Source organism: Scardinius erythrophthalmus (genome assembly GCF_964197995.2).
Source record: "Scardinius erythrophthalmus genome assembly, chromosome: 7".
Lineage (NCBI taxonomy): Eukaryota > Metazoa > Chordata > Actinopteri > Cypriniformes > Leuciscidae > Scardinius > Scardinius erythrophthalmus.
The window spans coordinates 46,595,244-46,615,528 of NC_138227.1; the positions used below are offsets into that span (position 1 = coordinate 46,595,244).

The 20,285-nt window shown below is 43.6% G+C and overlaps 1 protein-coding gene across 1 annotated transcript in view; it reads right to left on the bottom strand.

Moving 5' to 3' along the window:
• Positions 1-652: 652 nt before the first annotated feature.
• Positions 653-20,285, bottom strand: part of LOC308693607 (ATP-dependent helicase wrn-1-like) — a 46,421-nt gene continuing 26,788 nt past the window's right edge. Inside the window, exon 2 of the mRNA XM_081370625.1 lies at positions 653-2,058. Coding sequence (XP_081226751.1) covers positions 915-2,058 — 1,144 coding nt within the window. The 3' untranslated portion in view covers positions 653-914. The remainder of the gene's footprint in view (positions 2,059-20,285) is intronic.

Below are 20,285 nucleotides of genomic sequence, written 5' to 3' on the forward strand. Positions count from 1 at the left end.
GTCCAGAGTCTGGGAAACACACAATGGCATCCAAGGAAGAAGACATCGATGCAATGGTCGCTGTACTAAAACAACAAGAAATCTACAAAATCACACCTGGTAGATGTTATGCTGCATTCCCATCATGTCATCGCTTGAAAATGTCATCGCTTTCAATTGGTCAAAAAAAAAACATCCTGACCTAGAACATGTAGACATCATGTTAAGAGCAATTAAAGGTTACCTAGACTTTGGATCTGGTCACATAGAATTGTTTTGGTTTGTGTTTTTGCATTTTAATTTCTTTGAGTGGGCAGTTTAGCTTCTGGCTACTTTAAGAGTAAAGAGCAGCATGCTGTACATTTACAGTAAATATAATAAAAAAAAAAGAAAAAAGAACTGTAAACAAAAAGCAACTGTATTGTAAAAACTGTAAATAGTTTTTGTTTGTTTTTTTAAGTTGCTGAATCTTAACTTATGATACAAATACATGTCAATTGCAATTCTGATTGATATGTTTACAAGTAATAAATACTTATACACAAATATATAACGTGTCCAGAATTTTATTAAAGATGTTTATATACACTGATGTTTTAAGCTTTACTTTTATATTGAACTATTAATGTAGTGCAGTTTCATGCTTGAAGACATTTTCTCAACAACACATGCAGTAATTCAAAGAATATTTATTGTTTGTACTTTGACCAAAAAATAGCATGTTGACAATTACAAGTAGCACAACACATTCAGTTATGAAATAAAGCAGTTCATATTTACATAAACATTAAAGAAATCAAATGTCTCTTACATGTGCCATATAACTGAGACTTAATTCAGTCATGTAATGACATCGCATCAAATTCAAAGACATTGACACTGTCATCAAAACTGTTACTGTCCATGTCTGATTCACAGTCTCCAAAAACCTCAGTCTAAATCACAGTTTCAAGAATGATCTTGGCATGATTGAAATCGTACACATGAACTTGGCCAATTATGTCATCAATGCAAAACAGTGTCTCACATGACTGTAGTGTCTCATTAATCATTGGGTCTTTTGTTGAGTAGCGTTCCTGCAATGTGTGGTACACTGAAATCTTTCCACATAGTCCATGATCCACGTCTCCCTCAAGCCTGTCCATCAACATCTGACGGAGAGATTCCCTTTGATGATTGCTGACAGTTCTCACTTTGTGTGCAATTGGCTTTGCAGCAAGAAGTTCCAGGTCACTGGCATTACCATCACAACTTTCCTTGCACTGACACATTTTCGCACAATTGTCACAACAAGCATGCTTTACTGCAAGTGGCTGTACAACCTCCCCATCAAACAAGTTCATTAGTTGTGTTCTTCTGCAAGAAGCGACATTACTGACATACTCACGCATTTTCTCTGAAATACCTATAAGCTGCTTTCCATGGTAAAGAATGAGGGAATGGGACATAGAGCCATCTCTCCCTGCTCTCCCAAATGCTTGCATGTATGATTCGATGTCTTGTGGTGGCCCATACTGAACTACGTGTTGTACATTTTTCAAATCAACTCCCATGCCCAAAGCTGACGTTGCTATCACCACTCTGAGGACAGACTGAGGGTCTCTGAGAGTCTGAATTATGTTGTTTTTGACATTGTCTGATGTCATTGAATGAAACATGTCAACAACTCTGTTAGATGACACATTGCTAGTGCCAGGTGGGTGAACTGATCTTTGTCCAAGGGAGGCAAGGAACACATCATGGAACAGCATTGAACAGTCAGATATAGATTTGCAGTAAATGACAGTACGTGCAGTCTGTGGGCCCTTTACCATGAGTTCATTGATAAGCCAAGAAAATGTATTAGTTACATCAGAAGACACTTTTTTAACTGCAAGTCTGATGTTGCTCCGATCAGGGCTTCTGACAACTTCTAAGCACTTCTGTAGTCCTAAGTGCTTCATTATTTTCTTGCGTGTTGTCAAAGATGCTGTAGCAGTTAGGGCCAGCACTGGTAAGGAGATAGGCAGGAGTGATCTGAGCTCACCAACCAAACCACACCACTTTCTGAATGGAGCATCACTGCCATGGCGTTCCCCCCTGCAACACAGACACACAGAACATTTGTTATTATATTTGTTGTTGTGAGTATAATGTATTTCATTATCAACATGTATTTATTCAATGCAGTTTTCCTTTTATAATTTATCTGTCATGTAAATTTTTTATAAAATAATGACATAACCACTGACATTTCATAATATAATATAATATAATATAATTAATAAAAAGGACATTCTATGTAGAGTAGCCTTTATTGTCACTAGTCACAAGTACCAGCGAAATGTTATTGAGGAAAGAAATACAGTATAACATGAGGAGAGGTGAGGAGAAAAAAAGGCAACCCCCAGACTGTGCTCCTGTAAGGAGTACAGTTTGGGAACAGTAAAAAACCTCAGCAACATTAGCACATAATCAGTACACAACATGAACACACAAGACTTGCAACAGGGTAGGGGAGTGGGGGGTGGAGGTAACCCAGCACAGGCAAGCAGCCATCCGGTCCTGCAGCCATTTCGGCGCTGGTCACAGACCCGCCTGTCAGACTGGTGGTACAAAGCGTTGAAGGCGTGGGATGGGGGGTGGGGTGGGTGACTGCATATCTGTATATATGTAAGAGTTTGTGTATGTGTAGGCCTGGTGAGTCGCTACGCCTGGCATCCTAATCTAGGTGCCTCAGTCCGCAGGATGTCATAGCGATACACAGCAGTTGCCATGGAGTCAACCTTGATCAGGTCCCAGACAGAGTCAACAATCAGCAGGTGTCAGTGGGGAGTGGGGGAAGGAACGCAAGAGCGTCTCGCTGCAGTGCTCATCCGGGGGAGTCGTTGTTCCAGCAGCAGCCTCTGCCAAGGCCAGTGCTGGTTAAGGGGGGCCGAAAAGCAGATAAGATTGGGGTTGTTTGGTCTCGGGACGAGTGGCCGCATTCCAATTTACACAGCTCCTGGTCCCTCTTAGTCTCCGAAACGATCCATTTTCCTTTGCAAAGCTGTGAGCTTCTCCATGATGTTATCCATATTTTGGTTCATAGTCACCAAAGTCACAGTCTGAGTGCTGACAGCTCTGCCCACTGCTTCAATCATGACGGGCAGCCTTGTGGGGTTTTGGACAGCTGTCTCCGTCTTCTTAATTCCTCGATAAACCAGGGCAATGCCTAATCCAAACAGCAGAAAACCTGTTATCATGGTTCCGAATAGGTAGATATCTTCAATGTCCTCCACGGAAAGAGGCGCCAGACACACGACCCGCCACCTCTCCCACGCGTCCATCGTGTAGCCAGCTGCGAACGTTCCGTCAGGGCAGTCAGGTTCCCCCGAACCCAAGCTTCTCTTCGAGAAGATGGTGTCAATTGCGTTGAGAGACCAGTTGATCAAATCCATAATTTCTAAGTTTGGAGAGCAGTGCGGAGAGAGTCTCTTCAGAGTACAATAGACTAAACGAAACGAGAGGAGCAAAGCAGGGGAGATAAGGGAGAGGAGGGTAAGAAAAATGCGACCGCCTTCGTTGAGAGCCAAAGAGAAAAAAAAAATGTAATACAGCTGTAGTTGAATGGATACCCACAATAAATAACTGACAAAGTTTACAAGTAGCTACAAATGTAATGACAACAGTAATCAAGAAGGGTTTTGTTTAAGTATGCACACATTTCCACTACAACCAAATAGGATTTAAATAAAGAATACCATTACTTACCATAGAACAATGGTGTGCACTTCATCAACAGCCATACCGATGAGACGCTCGCGGTAAACATCTGTTTGAAGCATATCTCTCCACTTTTTAACACCCACAAGCAATTCTGGAGAACCGAACACAATACTGAATTGGCCAGCTGCGATGTCAGCGTCTGTTGTTCCATGTTTGCCCGCAAACGCGGCTGATATCCCCTTCTCAGTTAGGTACTTCACTTGATCTTCCATAATAGATAGGAGGGGACACACATCTAGTAAAATTGGATCTGCTGGGAATCCTTCTAAATGCTGACAAAGGGTCGGCCAGGCTTGGAAAATAATACTCTTCCCAAATCCCGTCGGCAAACAGGCTAAAATATCTCTTTTTGTCTCCACTAAGTGCCTCAAACAAAACTCCTGGACATCTCTTAAAGAGTCTATGCCGTGAACCTCGCATACTTTTGAGAATCCTACGTTTAGCTGATCTTGATAAATGCTCATTGTCACTCATGTAAACACAACAGTTTTTCTTCCGCAATCACACGTCTGCGCTTTGTTTCCCGGCTGACCGAAAATAAACGCGACACTCGCGCCCCCCGGAAATCCGATAAAATTCAACCAATCAGATGACGACTTCGACATTCCTGAAGTGTTTCCAGTTAAGTGTACCATATGCATCAGACATTTAGCCAACGTTCCGTGGGCGTGAAGTCTGAGGCTGAGACTACCTATCTACTACAGGGCCATGGTCATTTTCTTCAGCACGGAGGAGGCTGACAATAGCTGAATTGTCTGACAATTTTACAATAAGTGTATTGTCATTCCTGCAATCATCAATATACAGGAGTGGAGAAAGGACACAACCCTGAGGGGACCCTGTGGATGAAGACAAAGCCTCTGACAAACACTCATTCACCCTTACTCTCTGGAATCGGTCAGTTAAAAAGTCAAGGATCCAACCAATGATACTAAAATCAAAACCAAAGCTCAAAAGCTTCTTGACTAAAATGTGAGGATTTATCGTATTAAAAGCAGATGAGACATCAACAAATAAAATTCTAGCTTGAGTCTTACTTCCTTCTAAATGCTTAAGTACCAAATTCAACAGAGTGGCCATAGCATCCTCTACTCCACATCTGGCCCTAAAAGCAAACTGAAGAGGGTCAAGGGAATTTTGTACCTTTCTAAAAAAGGCTCCTTTTTTCAGCAATCTTTCAAAACTCTTCATTACTAAGGAAATCAGAGCAACTGATCATTTAGTGCTACTGGATCATTGTTTTTAGCTACTGGAATGACTGTAGAGGTCTTGACCTTTGAGGTATTATATGAAAAATATAATAAAAAATAGCTCAATTAATAGTCTTAATTGCTCTGCTGTTACAATCACGCCAGACTCCACCCTCACTCAATCACAGCGCACTCCCTCTCCTGAGTACTGATCACACGCACCTGCACATCATCAATTCAGCAATTACCTCCAGCACTTAAACCCCACTCTCACTCTCAGTCATTGTCCGGTATCGTTTGCATCAAGACGCTAATGCTGTGCTTACCTTTAGGACCCAAAGCTGTTTACCTGTTCCCCTGTGATCTCTCCAAGTCTTCTTCGTTGTTCCTTGTCTCCAGTGTGTCCTCCAGAGTCTGATCCATTCCTGTGTGTCTTCATCCGATCTCCATCTACAAAGAAAATGAACTGAGTCATTCAAGTCTACACGAGCTGGAATTATACTCACCTACTTACCTTCACCTGCACTGCCGTTCACTCATCTGGTTGTTCAAATAAACTCATATTACCTGCATACGTGTGTCTGTTCCCTCTTTTTTATAACAGAATACCGGACCCCACCATCGCACACCAGCATGAGCACCCCGGATTCTTTCGATGACATCGCGGATGATCTCCGTCAGGCACTTCCCCCAGTTCCACCAGCACCCCTCTTGCATCCACTTCCGTAAACATCGTCACTTCTTCACCACCGGTAATAGCCAGTCCCATGGCCTGACCGGCGCCCTTGTCAGGATCGGCGGAGGATTGCAACGGGTTCATCTTGCAATGTTCGCTGGTCTTGGAGATGCAACCGCACTTGTATCCGAACGACCTCTCAAAGGTAGCGTTCGTGATATCACAGTTGAACGGTAAGGCGCTACGTTGGGCCGAATCACTCTGGTCACAGAAAAGTGACATTGTCCAGACGATCTCCAGTTTCTTTACTCACTTCAAGGAAGTTTTCGGAACGCTCACCTGGGATTCATCGATTGGAGAACGACTGTATCAGTTGAAGCAAAATACCATGTCTGTGAGTGAATATGCCCTACAATTTCGTACATTAGCTGCTGCTAGTGGGTGGAATGAACAAGCCCTGATCACCACTTATCATCAAGGTTTAAATCCTCGAGTGCGGTTGCATCTCGCTGCATACGAGGATTCCATCGGGCTTGAACGCTTCATCCAACTCTCCACACGCTTCGCCACTCGTATGCAGTCGTGTCTCGAAGAGCACCAAGACCAGCCACTCACTCTTCCATCCCTCCGCCGACCTGAGTCCATCAGCCCTTCAGAACCAGTCCACGAACCCATGCAGCTGGATAGCACACGGTTGTCTCGCGCTGAACGTCAGAGACGGATAACACTGAATCTTTGCCTATATTGTGGTTCCTCCGAACACTTCATCTCAAGATGTCCCATTCGTCCTCCTCGTCCTATGGTGAGTGCTATAGTTCCTTCGATAGAACTCACTACTTTTGTGAAATTAATTACTGCCGATGTTGCTATTCCAGTCTTCGCCCTATTTGACTCGGGCTCTGCAGGCAATTTCATCTCCGGCGCACTCTGCCGTCAGCTCAAGCTCAAATCTACTGCCACGAAATCCATCTACCAAGTCAACTCGATAACTGGCAGACCTCTCAGTCGGAAACGGGTGAGTTTCAGTGCTGGACCTATTCAGCTTCAAGTTGGAGCCCTACATGTGGAACAACAACTTTTACTGGTTCTGGAGGAATCCACCGCTGATGTGATTCTGGGGCGGCCATGGTTGGAGCAATCCCACATTCCCATCATCTCCTGGAGGACCGGTGAAATCCTGAAGTGGGGCAATAGCTGTTTCCCGAACTGTTTTCCTGCACTTCCGGTTCCAACTTCCTCGTTCCAAGGAGCTGCCCCTTTGCTCTACTTCCATCGAAAGCCCAGTGGAGAAACGTTCCGTGGATATTCCTCCTTGTTATGCCCACTTCAGTGATGTCTTCTGTCCTCAGCGAGCCTCCAAGCTGCCTCCACATCGGCCATGGGACTGTGCCATCGATCTGCTTCAGGGTGAGCCAGTGCCCCGTGGTAAGATTTACCCTCTGTCACATCCGGAGGAGAAGGCCATGGAGGAATACATCAAAGAAGCTCTGGAACAAGGTTACATCCATCCGTCTACGTCCCCTGCTGCTTCCAGTTTCTTTTTCGTGGCAAAGAAGGATGGAGGCTTGCGGCCCTGTATAGATTACCGTGCACTTAACCGGATCACCGTCAAATTCCGTTATCCCCTTCCTCTCGTCCCCGCTGCACTAGAACATCTCCGAGGTGCCACTGTTTTCTCCAAGTTGGAACTCCGCAGCGCATACAATCTCATTCGGATACGTGAGGGGGACGAATGGAAGACGGCCTTTGTGACCCCTACTGGACACTATAAGTACCTCGTCATGCCTTATGGATTGGCCAACGCCCCCTCCGTATTCCAGGACTTCATCCATGAAGTACTCCGGGAGTTCCTCCACAAGTCAGTTTTGGTCTACATAGATGATATCCTGATTTACTCCCGGAGTATGGCCGAACATCACCACCACGTTGCGGAGGTCCTGAAACGCCTGAGGGATTTCCAGTTGTTTTTGAAGGCAGAAAAGTGCTCTTTCCACCAACCCTCAGTGCAGTTCCTTGGGTATAACATCGATAGCAGTGGCATCCGGATGGACGAGGGGAAGGTGGAAGCCATCCACAACTGCCCCATACCTACCACCACCAAAGAACTCCAACGATTCCTCGGATTCTCCAATTTCTACCGCCGTTTCATCCGGAACTACAGCACCATCTCTAGTCCCATCTCTAGGTACCACTTCCTGCTCAGCTACTGTTCGGACGCTCTTGCTTACTGCTCCGCGCTTTGCTCTATCGCTTTTACATTTTATCTCCAATTTTTTTTATATTTTATTTCCTTTATTTTATTTCCTTTTATCACCTAATTTTTACTTCAGCAAATCAGCACAGTGCTCATACGACAACATTTGGATTACTACAAAAACTAAGAATTCTTTTACCCGACCAGCTTACATTCCGGGAAAGGAAAACACAACTGCCTCAAGGATAAGAGAGAAAATGCCTCTTCTGGAATCTACTTGCTGCACTAACTGCCACAGACTTTTACAAAGGATTGCAGTTCTTGAAACAAAGTTACTTACGGGACCACCAAACCAGACGGAGCACACAACAGAGCTTCGTCATGGACACCCTCAGAATACCGGTGAGTCCCATGAAACTAGTGCTCCTCGACAGGTAGAGAAACAAGCCGATTGACTTACTAATCAATGGCACAAACAGGGAGCGAGACCCAAAGGCACTCGAGACATCAGATTGTCACGAGCATCACATATTGCCGCAGTAGCATCTTCTACCCCAGATACAGCTCTGACAAGGATTGCAAACACTGGTCTCCTACCACCGCCTATACATCTTGAGAACAGATTTGAAGTACTAAGGAATGTAAATGAGGAATCCCCAAACGTGATGAATGTGATCGAACACAGACTGAATGGGCCAGTAGCTAACACTGATGCTAACTGGCGCTCAAGGTCGAGCAGACAGCAGCACTCAGCTCAGAGCACAGCCGAGCCCAGGACTCTGATAGTGGGGGACTCCATAATCAGAAACATTAGCAGCAGGGATACAACTACGTGCTGCCTTCCACAAGCAACAACTTCTGATGTAAACAGGGAACTTCAGAACATTCTGATGAAACATAAGACTGCAAATCGACTCATCATTAATGTGGGGAAGAATGATATTCACAAAGAGCAGTCAGAACTCCTTAAGAAGGATTTCCATGAACTTTTTGAAACACTTAAAAGACTGAAAGTTCAAACATTCATCAGTGGACCACTCCCAGCAAGAGCAACAAACAGATTTTCACGGTTGCTTGGGCTTAATACATGGCTGCAAAAAATCTGCAATATAAAAGGAGTGAACTTCATTGACAATTTCAATCTTTTCTGGAGTCAGAGACAACTGTTTCATCGGGATGGCCATCACCCAAACAAACTTGGTTCAAGAGTGTTAAAGGACAATATCTACTTCTCCCTCAATCATCCTTCTGCAGTTTGTGCCAATCCACTCAATCTGAACGGCACACACACACCTGGACACAGTATGAATGACCACGGGACTTCACTTCAGCAGCAAAATGGACATGGTAATACCACTCCGCCACAACAACCTCTGCTCACGGACACAATCTCAGCTGAGCCCTGCCCACAGAGCTCATCACAGACAGACATATCAGAACTGCTTGAAGATTCAGCACCCAAGGACGACTTCCTGAAAAACAGCCAGGGAAGCCAAGACAGCATATTACATCCTCCGATAACACCAGAGCAACAGCCCCTTTCACCAGACACTTTTTCCCTCTCCCCAGCATCGCCACTTCTGTGCTTCTCACAGAAAATGGAAGAACTGGTGTATGCTGGAACCAGACTATCCCACTCTTTTGCTTCAAGCCCCCAGATACCAACCAAAAAAAGACAGGCACCTCAATCACCCGCACCAAAGCCCGCACCAAAGCCTGCGGGCCCAGCTCGCCCTCCCCCTCCTGTGAGAGCTCTTCGGTCTCTGCCACAACGCCAGGGCCCACACCCTCACACCATCTGCTCGAGGTGAACCAAAAACAACTGATACCAGCTCTCAGTGATATGTGTCGGGTCCCCGTTGTGATAACAGTATCTTTCTCAAATGTTTACAGAACAAGCGGGAACCCAGTGTGCCTGTATCTTTCTCTATTGCTGTTCTATTACAAGATAGAAAGTAAAAGGCCTTCAATAGTCGTACAGCAAACCTAACTAATCTGGTGCCTATTACACGTCAAACTAAGATTGCTGTGGGGAAAAGTAAGTCTGTTAAGTTAGCACTCTTTAACATCCGCTCACTTAAAAATAAATCACTTCTAGTCAACGACTTAACCACAAACAATCTGGATTTTATGCTTCTAAATGAAACCTGGCTAGAAGACAGCTGCAGTGCAACAGTCCTCAATAAAGCAGCCCCTCCTAACTTTACTTTTCTGAGTGTCTGCAGAGCTGTTAAGAGAGGTGGGGTTCTAGCTGCTCTTTTTAAAGATATCTATCAATGTAAGCAAATATCATTTGGGAATTACTTGTCTTTCGAATATCTGGGTATTGTGTTAAAAGGTGCTCCAAGCATTTTACTTATCATTATTTACAGGCCTCCAAAATACTCTCCAGCATTTGCTGAGGATTTTACAGAACTGTTATCAACAATTACCTCAGAGTTTGACTGTTTTGCCATTGCTGGAGATTTTAACATCCACATAGATAGTGCAGAAAACAATATGGCAAAAGAAATCAAAAGTGTTTTAAACACTTTTGATCTGACTCAGCATATACATGGACCCACACACAATCGTGGACACACTCTAGATTTACTTATCAGAAAGGGTCTAAACATTTCATTGATTGTTATTAAGGATGTAGCGCTGTCTGATCATTTCTGTATTTTCTTTGATATATTGATCTCTCCTGCCACTGAAGCTAGATCTGTGTCTGTCAAGAAGAGATGCGTAAATGAGAACACTAGTGTACTATTTATGAAGGGTATATCCTTAACACCAAGCATATCTGCAGACTCTGTTGATTTTCTCCTTGATTCTTTTAACTCAAATGTTAAAAGTGTATTTGATGATATTGCTCCTGTTAAAGTCAGGAAGAAGAGTGGCAGACAAAAAGCACCTTGGAGAAACTCAACAGCAGTGCAAAATATGAAAAGACAATGCAGAAAACTGACTTCAAAGAAATTGATGGCAAAATTTTGGAAGAAACCGTACAGCACCTTAAAACATCAACATGCGCTCTTGACACACTTCCCACATCATTTTTCAAAAGTGTGTTAAACAGTTTAGAAGCAGATCTTGTAGAAGTGGTAAATGCTTCACTTCTCTCTGGGAGTTTTCCAAACTCCCTGAAAACTGCAGTTGTCAAGCCCCTCCTGAAAAAGAACAATCTGGATAAGACCATATTAAGCAACTATAGGCCGATCTCAAATCTTCCTTTCATAGGCAAGATCATTGAAAAAGTTGTCTTCAATCAGCTGAACAAATTCTTATGCTCGAATGGATACTTTGACAATTTTCAATCTGGTTTCCGACCGCACCACAGCACAGAGACAGCGCTCATAAAGATAATAAATGATATTCGCTTAAATACTGATTCAGGCAAATTATCAGTGCTGGTACTACTCGACCGCAGTGCTGCATTTGATACTGTCGATCATAACATACTTCTTGACAGGCTGGAAAATTGGGTGGGGCTTTCTGGGATAGTCCTAAAATGGTTCAGGTCATACTTTGATGGGAGAGGTTATTATGTGAGTATAGGAGATCATAAGTCTGAGTGGACATCCATGACATGCGGAGTCCCTCAAGGCTCAATTCTTGTGCCACTCCTGTTAAACCTGTATATGCTCCCAATGAGCCAAATAATGAGAAAGAACCAAATTGCTTACCACAGCTATGCAGACGACACACAGATTTACTAAGCCCTATCGCCTAACGATTACAGCCCCATTGACTCCCTGTGCCAATGCATCAATGAAGTCAACAGTTGGATGTGTCAAAACTTTCTTCAGTTAAACAAAGACAAAACTAAAGTCATTGCATTTGTAAACAAAGATGAAGTTCTCAAGGTGAATGCATACCTTTACTCTAGGGGTCAAACAACTAAAAATCAAGTCAGGAATCTTGGTGTGACACTAGAGTCAGACCTTAGTTTCAGTAGTCATGTCAAAGCAATAACTAAATCAGCATACTATCATCTGAAAAATATTGCAAGAATTAGATGCTTTGTTTCCAGACAAGGCTTAGAGAAACTTGTGCATGCTTTCATCACCAGCAGGGTGGATTATTGTAATGGACTCCTCACTGGCCTTCCCAAAAAGACCATAAGACAGTTGCAGCTCATACAGAACGCTGCCGCCAGGATTCTGAGCAGAACCAGAAAATATGAACATATCACACCAGTCCTCAGGTCTTTCAGGCTCCCAGTTAGATTTAGGATTGATTTTAAAGTATTATTACTGGTATATAAATCATTCAATGGCCTAGGACCTCAATACATTGCAGATATGCTCACTGAATATAAACCCAACAGATCACTCAGATCACTAGGATCAAATCAGCTAGAAATACCAAGGGTTCACTCAAAGCATGGCGAGTCCGCTTTTAGCTATTATGCCAGCCGCAGCTGGAACCAGCTTCCAGAGGAGATCAGACGTGCTCCTACAATAGTCACTTTCAAATCCAGACTCAAAACACATCTGTTTAGCTATGCATTTAATGAATGAGCACTGTGCCAATGTTCGTCCGACTGTACTGTACTGTATTTTATTTTTTATTTTTCTAAACTGTTTTAATTATTCTTATTTATTTTTATTATTTTTATTTCTTCTATGTAAAGCACTTTGAATTGCCATTGTGTATAAAATGTGCTATATAAATAAACTTGCCTTGCCTTGCCTTGCCTAGTCCACTAACTCACCTCTTACACAACAAGCCCAAGTCTCTGTCCTGGACACCTACTGCCACTCAAGCCTTCGAGTCCCTCAAGGAAGCCTTCACCTCCGCTCCCCTCCTGATTCATCCAGATCCAGAAAAGCCCTTCGTCGTGGAAATCGATGCCTCAACCACAGGAGTGGGAGCGGTTTTGTCTCAGCAGCAGGGGAACCCAAGTAGACTTCATCCATGCGCCGCCTTCTCCCGCAAACTCAACCCGGCGGAGGTCAATTACGACATTGGCAACAGGGAGCTGTTAGCCGTCAAGCTGGCTCTTGAGGAGTGGAGACGCACAACATCCATTCGTGGTGTTGACGGATCATAAGAATCTACAGTATCTCAAAGACGCCAAGAGATTAAATCCACGACAAGCAAGATGGGCATTGTTCTTTACCCGTTTCAACTTTACCATCTCCTACATCCCTGGTTCCAAGAATATCAAAACGGACGCTTTATCCCGTCTCCATAGTCCTGAAGAGAGTACAGAAGAGTCTGAACATATCCTGCCTAAGAAACTGTTTGTAAGTCCAATCACCTAGGCTGAGGAGACCCTGCCCTCCTTCAATGTCTCCACCAACACTCCGCCGGGTTGCCCACCAGGATTGACCTACATCACCCGGACACGGCGCACTCCTCTCATCCACACTTCTCACACGTCACTGGGCACTGGCCACCCAGGGGTCAATGAGACCCTCTCGCTGCTAAAAGAACGCTTCTTGTGGCCTAACATGGCAGCGGACGTCAGAAGGTACGTGAGAGGTTGCAAGGATTGCGCCATCTCGAAGAGCCCTCGTCATCTTCCCTCTGGCAAACTCCATCCTCTGCCCGTTCCCAACAGACCCTGGTCACACCTAGGAGTTGATTTCATAACGGACTTACCTGCTTCAGATGACTGTACCTGCATTCTAGTAATCATCGACAGATGAAGTCATGCCGTCTAATTCCCTTAAAAGGGACTTCCCACTGCCATACAGACTGCCGATGTTCAACCACATTTTCAGAGTTTACGGAATTCCAGAGGACATTGTGTCTGATAGGGGGCCTCAATTCATCTCCAGGGTATGGAAGGCGTTCTTCTCGCTCCTAGGTGTGACCGTTAGCCTCTCAAGTCAAGTCAAGTCAAGTCATCTTCATTTATATAGCGCTTTTAACAACATAGATTGTTTCAAAGCAGCTTCACAGAGATAAGCGTATAATTTAAAGTAACAGATATTGTTTTGGCTTTATAGCAGAGTTAAGTTATTTTCCATCTAAAGTTAGTTTTGATTGATTTGCTTCCGTCGCAACGATAATTTGTTATTAAATTAGGGGCCGCTAAGACGACACCATTCCCTTTACACAGACTTTAAACGCGAACCTGTGAGAAACGCTGATGGCGTTCACATGCGCATTTAGAATGGGTTCTATAGTTATGTGCATTTGAAAATACGCAGGTTTGGAATTCCCTACAAGCCAAGCCTAAACAAGTACTTGTCTTTCCTTATAAATTTTGATAAATAATTTTATTTTATTTTGTTGATTTGGGGTAGGAACGCAAAACGAAATTTTCCCGACAACGCCTTATCTGTATAGTGGTAGTGGGATCCTCCATAGGGAGAGACTAGTTGGCACTTCAGCACTGCGTTGTCATCGGTCCAGGCGAAGGTCCTTCGTCAGATCTGGATACGGCCTGGATCCAGCAGGCTGCAGGAAAACCTCGGGATAAACACAGACACTAAAATTAGCGTAGATGCCATTCTTCTCATGATGTAACGAGTACATCAGGATTTATGGGAAGTGTTCCTGGTTCTGGCTGACCTAATCTATGCAGCCTAACACTGAATTATAGAAGTCTATAATGTATTATGTGAATGCTAGGTCAAAGAGATGTGTCTTTAATCTGGCTTTGAACTGACAGAGTGTGTCTGCTTCCCGGACAATGATAGGAAGACTGTTCCAGAGTTTTGGTGCTAAATAGGAAAAAGATCTACCGCCAGCAGTCGATTTTGATATTCTAGGTATTAGTAACTGGCCGGAATTTTGAGATCGCAATAGACGTGACGGACTATAATGCGTTAAGAGCTTGCTCAAGTACTGCGGAGCTAAACCATTTAGTGCTTTGAAAGTAATCAGCAATATTTAAAAATTTATGCAATGTTTAATAGGGAGCCAGTGCAGTTTTGACAGAACTGGGCTAATATGGTCATACTTCCTGGTTCTGGTAAGAACTCGAGCTGCTGCGTTTTGGACCAGCTGTAGTTTGTTTATTAAGCGTGCAGGGCAACCACCCAGTAGAGCATTACAATAATCTAGCCTTGAGGTCATGAACGCATGAACTAATTGTTCCGCATTTGTCAATGAGAGCATATGGCGTAATTTATATATATTTTTAAGATGGAAAAATGCAGTTTTACAGATACTAGACACGTGACTTTCAAATGAAAGATTGGTATCAAAGAGCACACCCAGGTTCCTAACCGACGACGAAGACTTAACAGAGCAGCCATCGAGTGTTAGACAGTATTCTAGGTTATTACGTGAGGAAGTTTTTTGTCCAATAATTAGAAACTCTGTTTTTTCAGAATTTAGAAGTAGGAAATTACGAGTCATCCAATTTTTTATATCTGCTATGCATTACGTTAATTTAGTGAATTGATCAGTTTCGTTAGGTTTTGAAGAAATATAGAGCTGAGTATCGTCGGCATAACAGTGAAAGCTAATTCCATGTTTCCTAATGATATCTCCTAATGGTAGCATGTACAGAGTGAACAGCAGTGGTCCTAGTACTGAGCCTTGTGGTACGCCATACTGAACTTGTGATCGATGAGACATCTCATCATTTACTGCTACAAACTGATAACGGTCAGATAAGTATGATTTAAACCATGCTAGTGCATTTCCCGTAATGCCAACATAATGTTCTAATCTATTTAAAAGAACGTTGTGGTCAATGGTGTCAAATGCAGCACTAAGATCGAGTAACACTAATAGCGAGATACAACCACGATCGGATGATAAGAGCAAATCATTTGTGACTCTAACGAGAGCTGTCTCGGTACTATGGTACGGTCTAAATCCGGACTGGAAATCCTCGCAGATATCATTTCTTTCCAGAAAGGAACACAGTTGTGAAGATACTGCCTTTTCTAATATCTTTGACATAAAAGGTAGATTCGAGATCGGCCTGTAATTGACTAATTCTGAAGGATCAAGTTGCGTTTTTTTAACAAGCGGTTTAATCATAGCCAGCTTAAAGTTTTTTGGTACGTATCCTAGAGACAAAGACGAATTAATGATATTAAGAAGAGGATCTATGACCTCTGGAAGCATCTCTTTCAGTAGCTTAGTCGGTATAGGGTCTAACATACATGTTGTAGATTTAGATGATTTAACAAGTTTAGTAAATTCTTCCTCTTCTATAACAACGAATGAATCAAATTTTTCCTCAGGGAGACTACAATGCACTGCCTGATGCGATACTGTAGTAGACGGTTGCATAGTTATAATTTTGTCCCTGATATTATCAATCTTATAAGTGAAGAAGTTCATAAAATCATTACTGCTGTGTTGCTTGGAAAATTCTGGGCTTGAAGCTTTATTTTTCGTTAGTTTAGCCACTGTTTCAAATAAATACCTAGGATTATGTTTATTTTCTTCTAATAGGGTTGAAAAATAAGCAGATCTAGCAGCTTTTAAAGCCTCTCTGTAAGTAATTGAGCTCTCCTTCCATGAAATGCGAAATACCTCTAGTTTTGTTTTCTTCCAGTTGCGCTCCATTTTTCTGGCTGCTCTCTTAAGGGCCCGAGTGTGCTCGTTGTACCACGGCGTTGGACTATTTTCTTTAATCTTCTTTAAGCGCAAAGGAGCAACTGTGTCTAAAGTGCTGGAAAAGAGAGAGTTAAACGTTTTGTTGTAATATCGAGTTCTTCTAAGCTATCTGGGATGCTGAGATGATGAAACTGATCAGGAAGATTATTAATAAAGCAATCTTTAGTAGCAGAAGTGATAGGTCTCACATATTTGTAACACGGAGTCGGCTTTGCAGCCTTGGCTAAATGCAAATTACACAAGACTAGATAATGATCTGAGATGTCATCGCTCTGCTGCAGAATTTCAACGGCATCAACATTTATTCCGTGTGATAATATTAGATCTAGAGTATGATTACGACGATGAGTAGGTCCTGACACGTGTTGTCTAACTCCAATTGAATTTACAATGTCTTTAAATGCCATTGCGATATATAAATGCGATATTTTCATTATCGATGTGTATATTAAAATCACCAACAATTAGTACTTTATCTGCAGTCAATACTAACTCTGATAGAAAGTCCGCAAATTCTTTGATAAAGTCTGTATGGTGCCCTGGTGGCCTGTATACAGTAGCCAGCACAAATCTCAAACGTGATTTATCGTTTACACTATATTTTACATTAAGCACCAATGCTTCAAAAGAATTATATTTAAAACTTGATTTCTTAGTGGTTTTGAAACTATTACTATAAATTACAGCAACACCACCCCCTTTGCGTATAAGACGAGGCTCATGTTTATAACAGTAATCTTGCGGGGTGGACTCATTTAAAGTAATGTAATCGTTTGGTTTTAGCCAGGTTTCTGTCAAACAAAGCACATCTAGGTTATTATCTGAAATCATATCATTAACAATGAGTGCTTTTGAAGTAAGCGATCGAATATTCAGCAACCCAAGCTTTAGCATTTGCTCATCTGTATTATAGCTGTTTTTTATTTGTTGAACATCAATTAAATTTTTAACCTTAGATGGGTTAAAACGTTTTTTGGATTTCCAAATTCGGGGAACAGACACAGTCTCTATGATGATAGCTAGGTGAAAGAGGCTCTATGTGATGGGATTTATCTGACCTGGGTGACGCGAGGCCGCTAGCAGACAGTCGGTTAAGCCAGTCTGCCTGCTTCCTGACCTGAGCCCCAGATTGTCATGTTTGAGCTCTAAGACTATGAGCCATATTACTAGAGAGAAGAGCAGCACCATCCCAGGAGGGATGAATACCATCTCTTTTCAACAGGTCAGGTTTGCCCCAAAAACTTTTCCAATTGTCTATAAATTCTATATTATTAAGCGGACACCACTTCGACAGCCAACCGTTAAGCGAACACAATCTACTGACTATCTCATCACTCCTGCGAACAGGAAGGGGGCCAGAGCAGATTACAGTCCTTGACATCGTACTTGCAAGTTCACACACCTCTTTAATATTAATTTTGGTGATCTCCGAGTCGACTGGCGGAGTCGAACATCATTAGTGCCGACATGAATAATGATCTTAGAGAATTTACGATTAGCATTAGCCAGCACTTTTAAATTTGCTTTGATGTCAGGCGCTCTGGCTCCCGGCAAACATGTGACTATGGTGGTTGGTGTCTCTATTTTCACGTTCCGTGTAATAGAATTGCCAATAACTAGGGCACAATCATTCTCAGTGGGTGTTTCACTGAGCGGGGCAAATCGATTTGTTATGGTAATCGGAACGGAAGAGTGGTTTTTAGATCCGCGACTAGAGCGATCCCTCACTGTCACCCATTTGCCCGGCTGCAAAGGCTCTACTTCAGCCAGAACCGACTCATGTAAAGTGTTCACTATGCTATGCGCATCCAAAACATCTGAAGCTCTAGCACTCTTACTATCCTCAATTAAAGTTTGGATGCGTGTTTCTAATTCTGAAATCTTCTCTGTCAACCTAACTGTCTCCTTACATTTATCACATATAAATCCTATATTGTCGACAGAGAAGGCTATGCTAAACATGTGACATGAAGTGCAGGTGACAATAACAGGACAAGACATTACTCACCCTGTTTGTTGACTGATTCTTACTCACCTGAGCTTTTTATGAAATCAAAGGCGCGGACGCGCGAGAGAAAAATAAATAAATAAAAATAGCTGAGCGCACGGGTGGCGCGTTAGCAGGCTAGCGAATTACTAGTGTTTTGTGCTAGTAGTACTAATAACAAAAGCTAGCGATATCAGGTTAATCTGATATGTTGGGTAAAATGTAGTAGTATAGACAACTAGAAATGGTAGTAAAATGATGGTTCAAAACAAAGAAATATAAGGCTAAGACGGAGCTTACAGCACCGAAGCAAACAAACACACTCACAGCAGGCAGCGAGGCAGCAAAGTCTCTCCTCTGGTTACCATCCGCAGTCGAACGGGCAGACGGAACGGAAGATTCAAGAGATCGGATGTTTCCTCCGTACCTTTTGTCACGGCCACCAGAACTCTTGGAACCAGTTCCTGGGTTGGGCCGAGTACGCTGGGTTGAACTCTCTGCGGCAACCTTCCACTGGACTCACTCCCTTCCAGTGCGTGCTCGGTTACCAACCCCCCATTGTTCCCCTGGTCTGGGGAGCCATCGGATGTTCCTGCAGTCGACTACTGGTTCCGAGAGAGCGAGAGGGTTTGGGACTCAGCTCACCACCATCTGCAACGGGCATTGTGCAGACGTAGGATGACAGCCGACCTTCGCCGCTCTGACGCCCCTTCGTACCAGCCAGGTCAGAAGGTCTGGCTGTCCACTAGGGACATCAAGTTACGTCTGCCTTGCCGAAAGTTGAGTCCCAGGTTCATTGGCCCCTTCACCATCGTGAAGCAGATCAACCCTGTCACTTATCAACTCCAATTGCCACCACAGTACAGGATTCATCCTACCTTCCACGTCGCCTTGTTGAAACCTCATCATCCCTCTGTTTCTGTTCCCACAAACCCTGGCGCAGCGGCTGAACCTCCCCTTCCACTCATCCTAGAAGACGGTGCCACCTACCAGGTTCATGAGATCTTGGACTCCCGGCAGTGTTGCCAGATTGGAAATGTCCAAGTATCGTACCAGAAGCTCAAAATTATCGTATTTGGAAGAAAATTATTGTACACGAGTCAAACCTGTACAGAATACAGTCAAGAAATCTCCAACAGGGATGGGATGGGGGGGTTCTGATTAATTCCGTTCGGGAGTATAGATAAAAGCCCTCCCGCACTTACAATTGATTGGTTGGGTCCTTGTATGCGCTTCGTGAGGCACACTAGCACACACACACACGCAAGGTCTCTCGCTCGCTCCCTCTCTCTACACGTTCTTCCGGCCGGTAGACATAGAATCCACAGCTAGATCAATGAGAAGCCCCATGATTACAACGACCATCATTTGAAGTGTCACACAGTTCTGAAATTATCGTACATTATAAGATTTTTTCCATTATTGATCGTACATCGTACAGAGGTCAAAATTATCGTACAAATACGATAATTATCGTACATCTGGCAACACTGACTCCCGGCGTCGTGGTGGTCTTCTAGAGTGGTCTTCGTGGTGGTCTTCCTCGTGGACTGGGAGGGCTACGGTCCCGAGGAACGCTCATGGGTACCCAGAGATGATATACTTGATCCTAACCTGCTCGATCAGTTCCATGCCACTCATCCGGAAAGACCCGCACCCCGGGGTAGAGGCCGACCACCATGACGGTGGACCACTCAGGACCACTTCACCACTCAGGAGCGGGCCGTGGAGGGGGGGGGTAATGTTACAATCACGCCAGACTCCACCCTCACTCAATCACAGCGCACTCCCTCTCCTGAGTACTGATATCACACGCACCTGCACGTCATCAATTCAGCAATTACCTCCAGCACTTAAACCCCACTCTCACTCTCAGTCATTGTCCGGTATCGTTTGCATCAAGACGCTAATGCTGTGCTTACCTTTAGGACCCAAAGCTGTTTACCTGTTCCCCTGTGATCTCTCCAAGTCTTCTTCGTTGTTGCTCGTCTC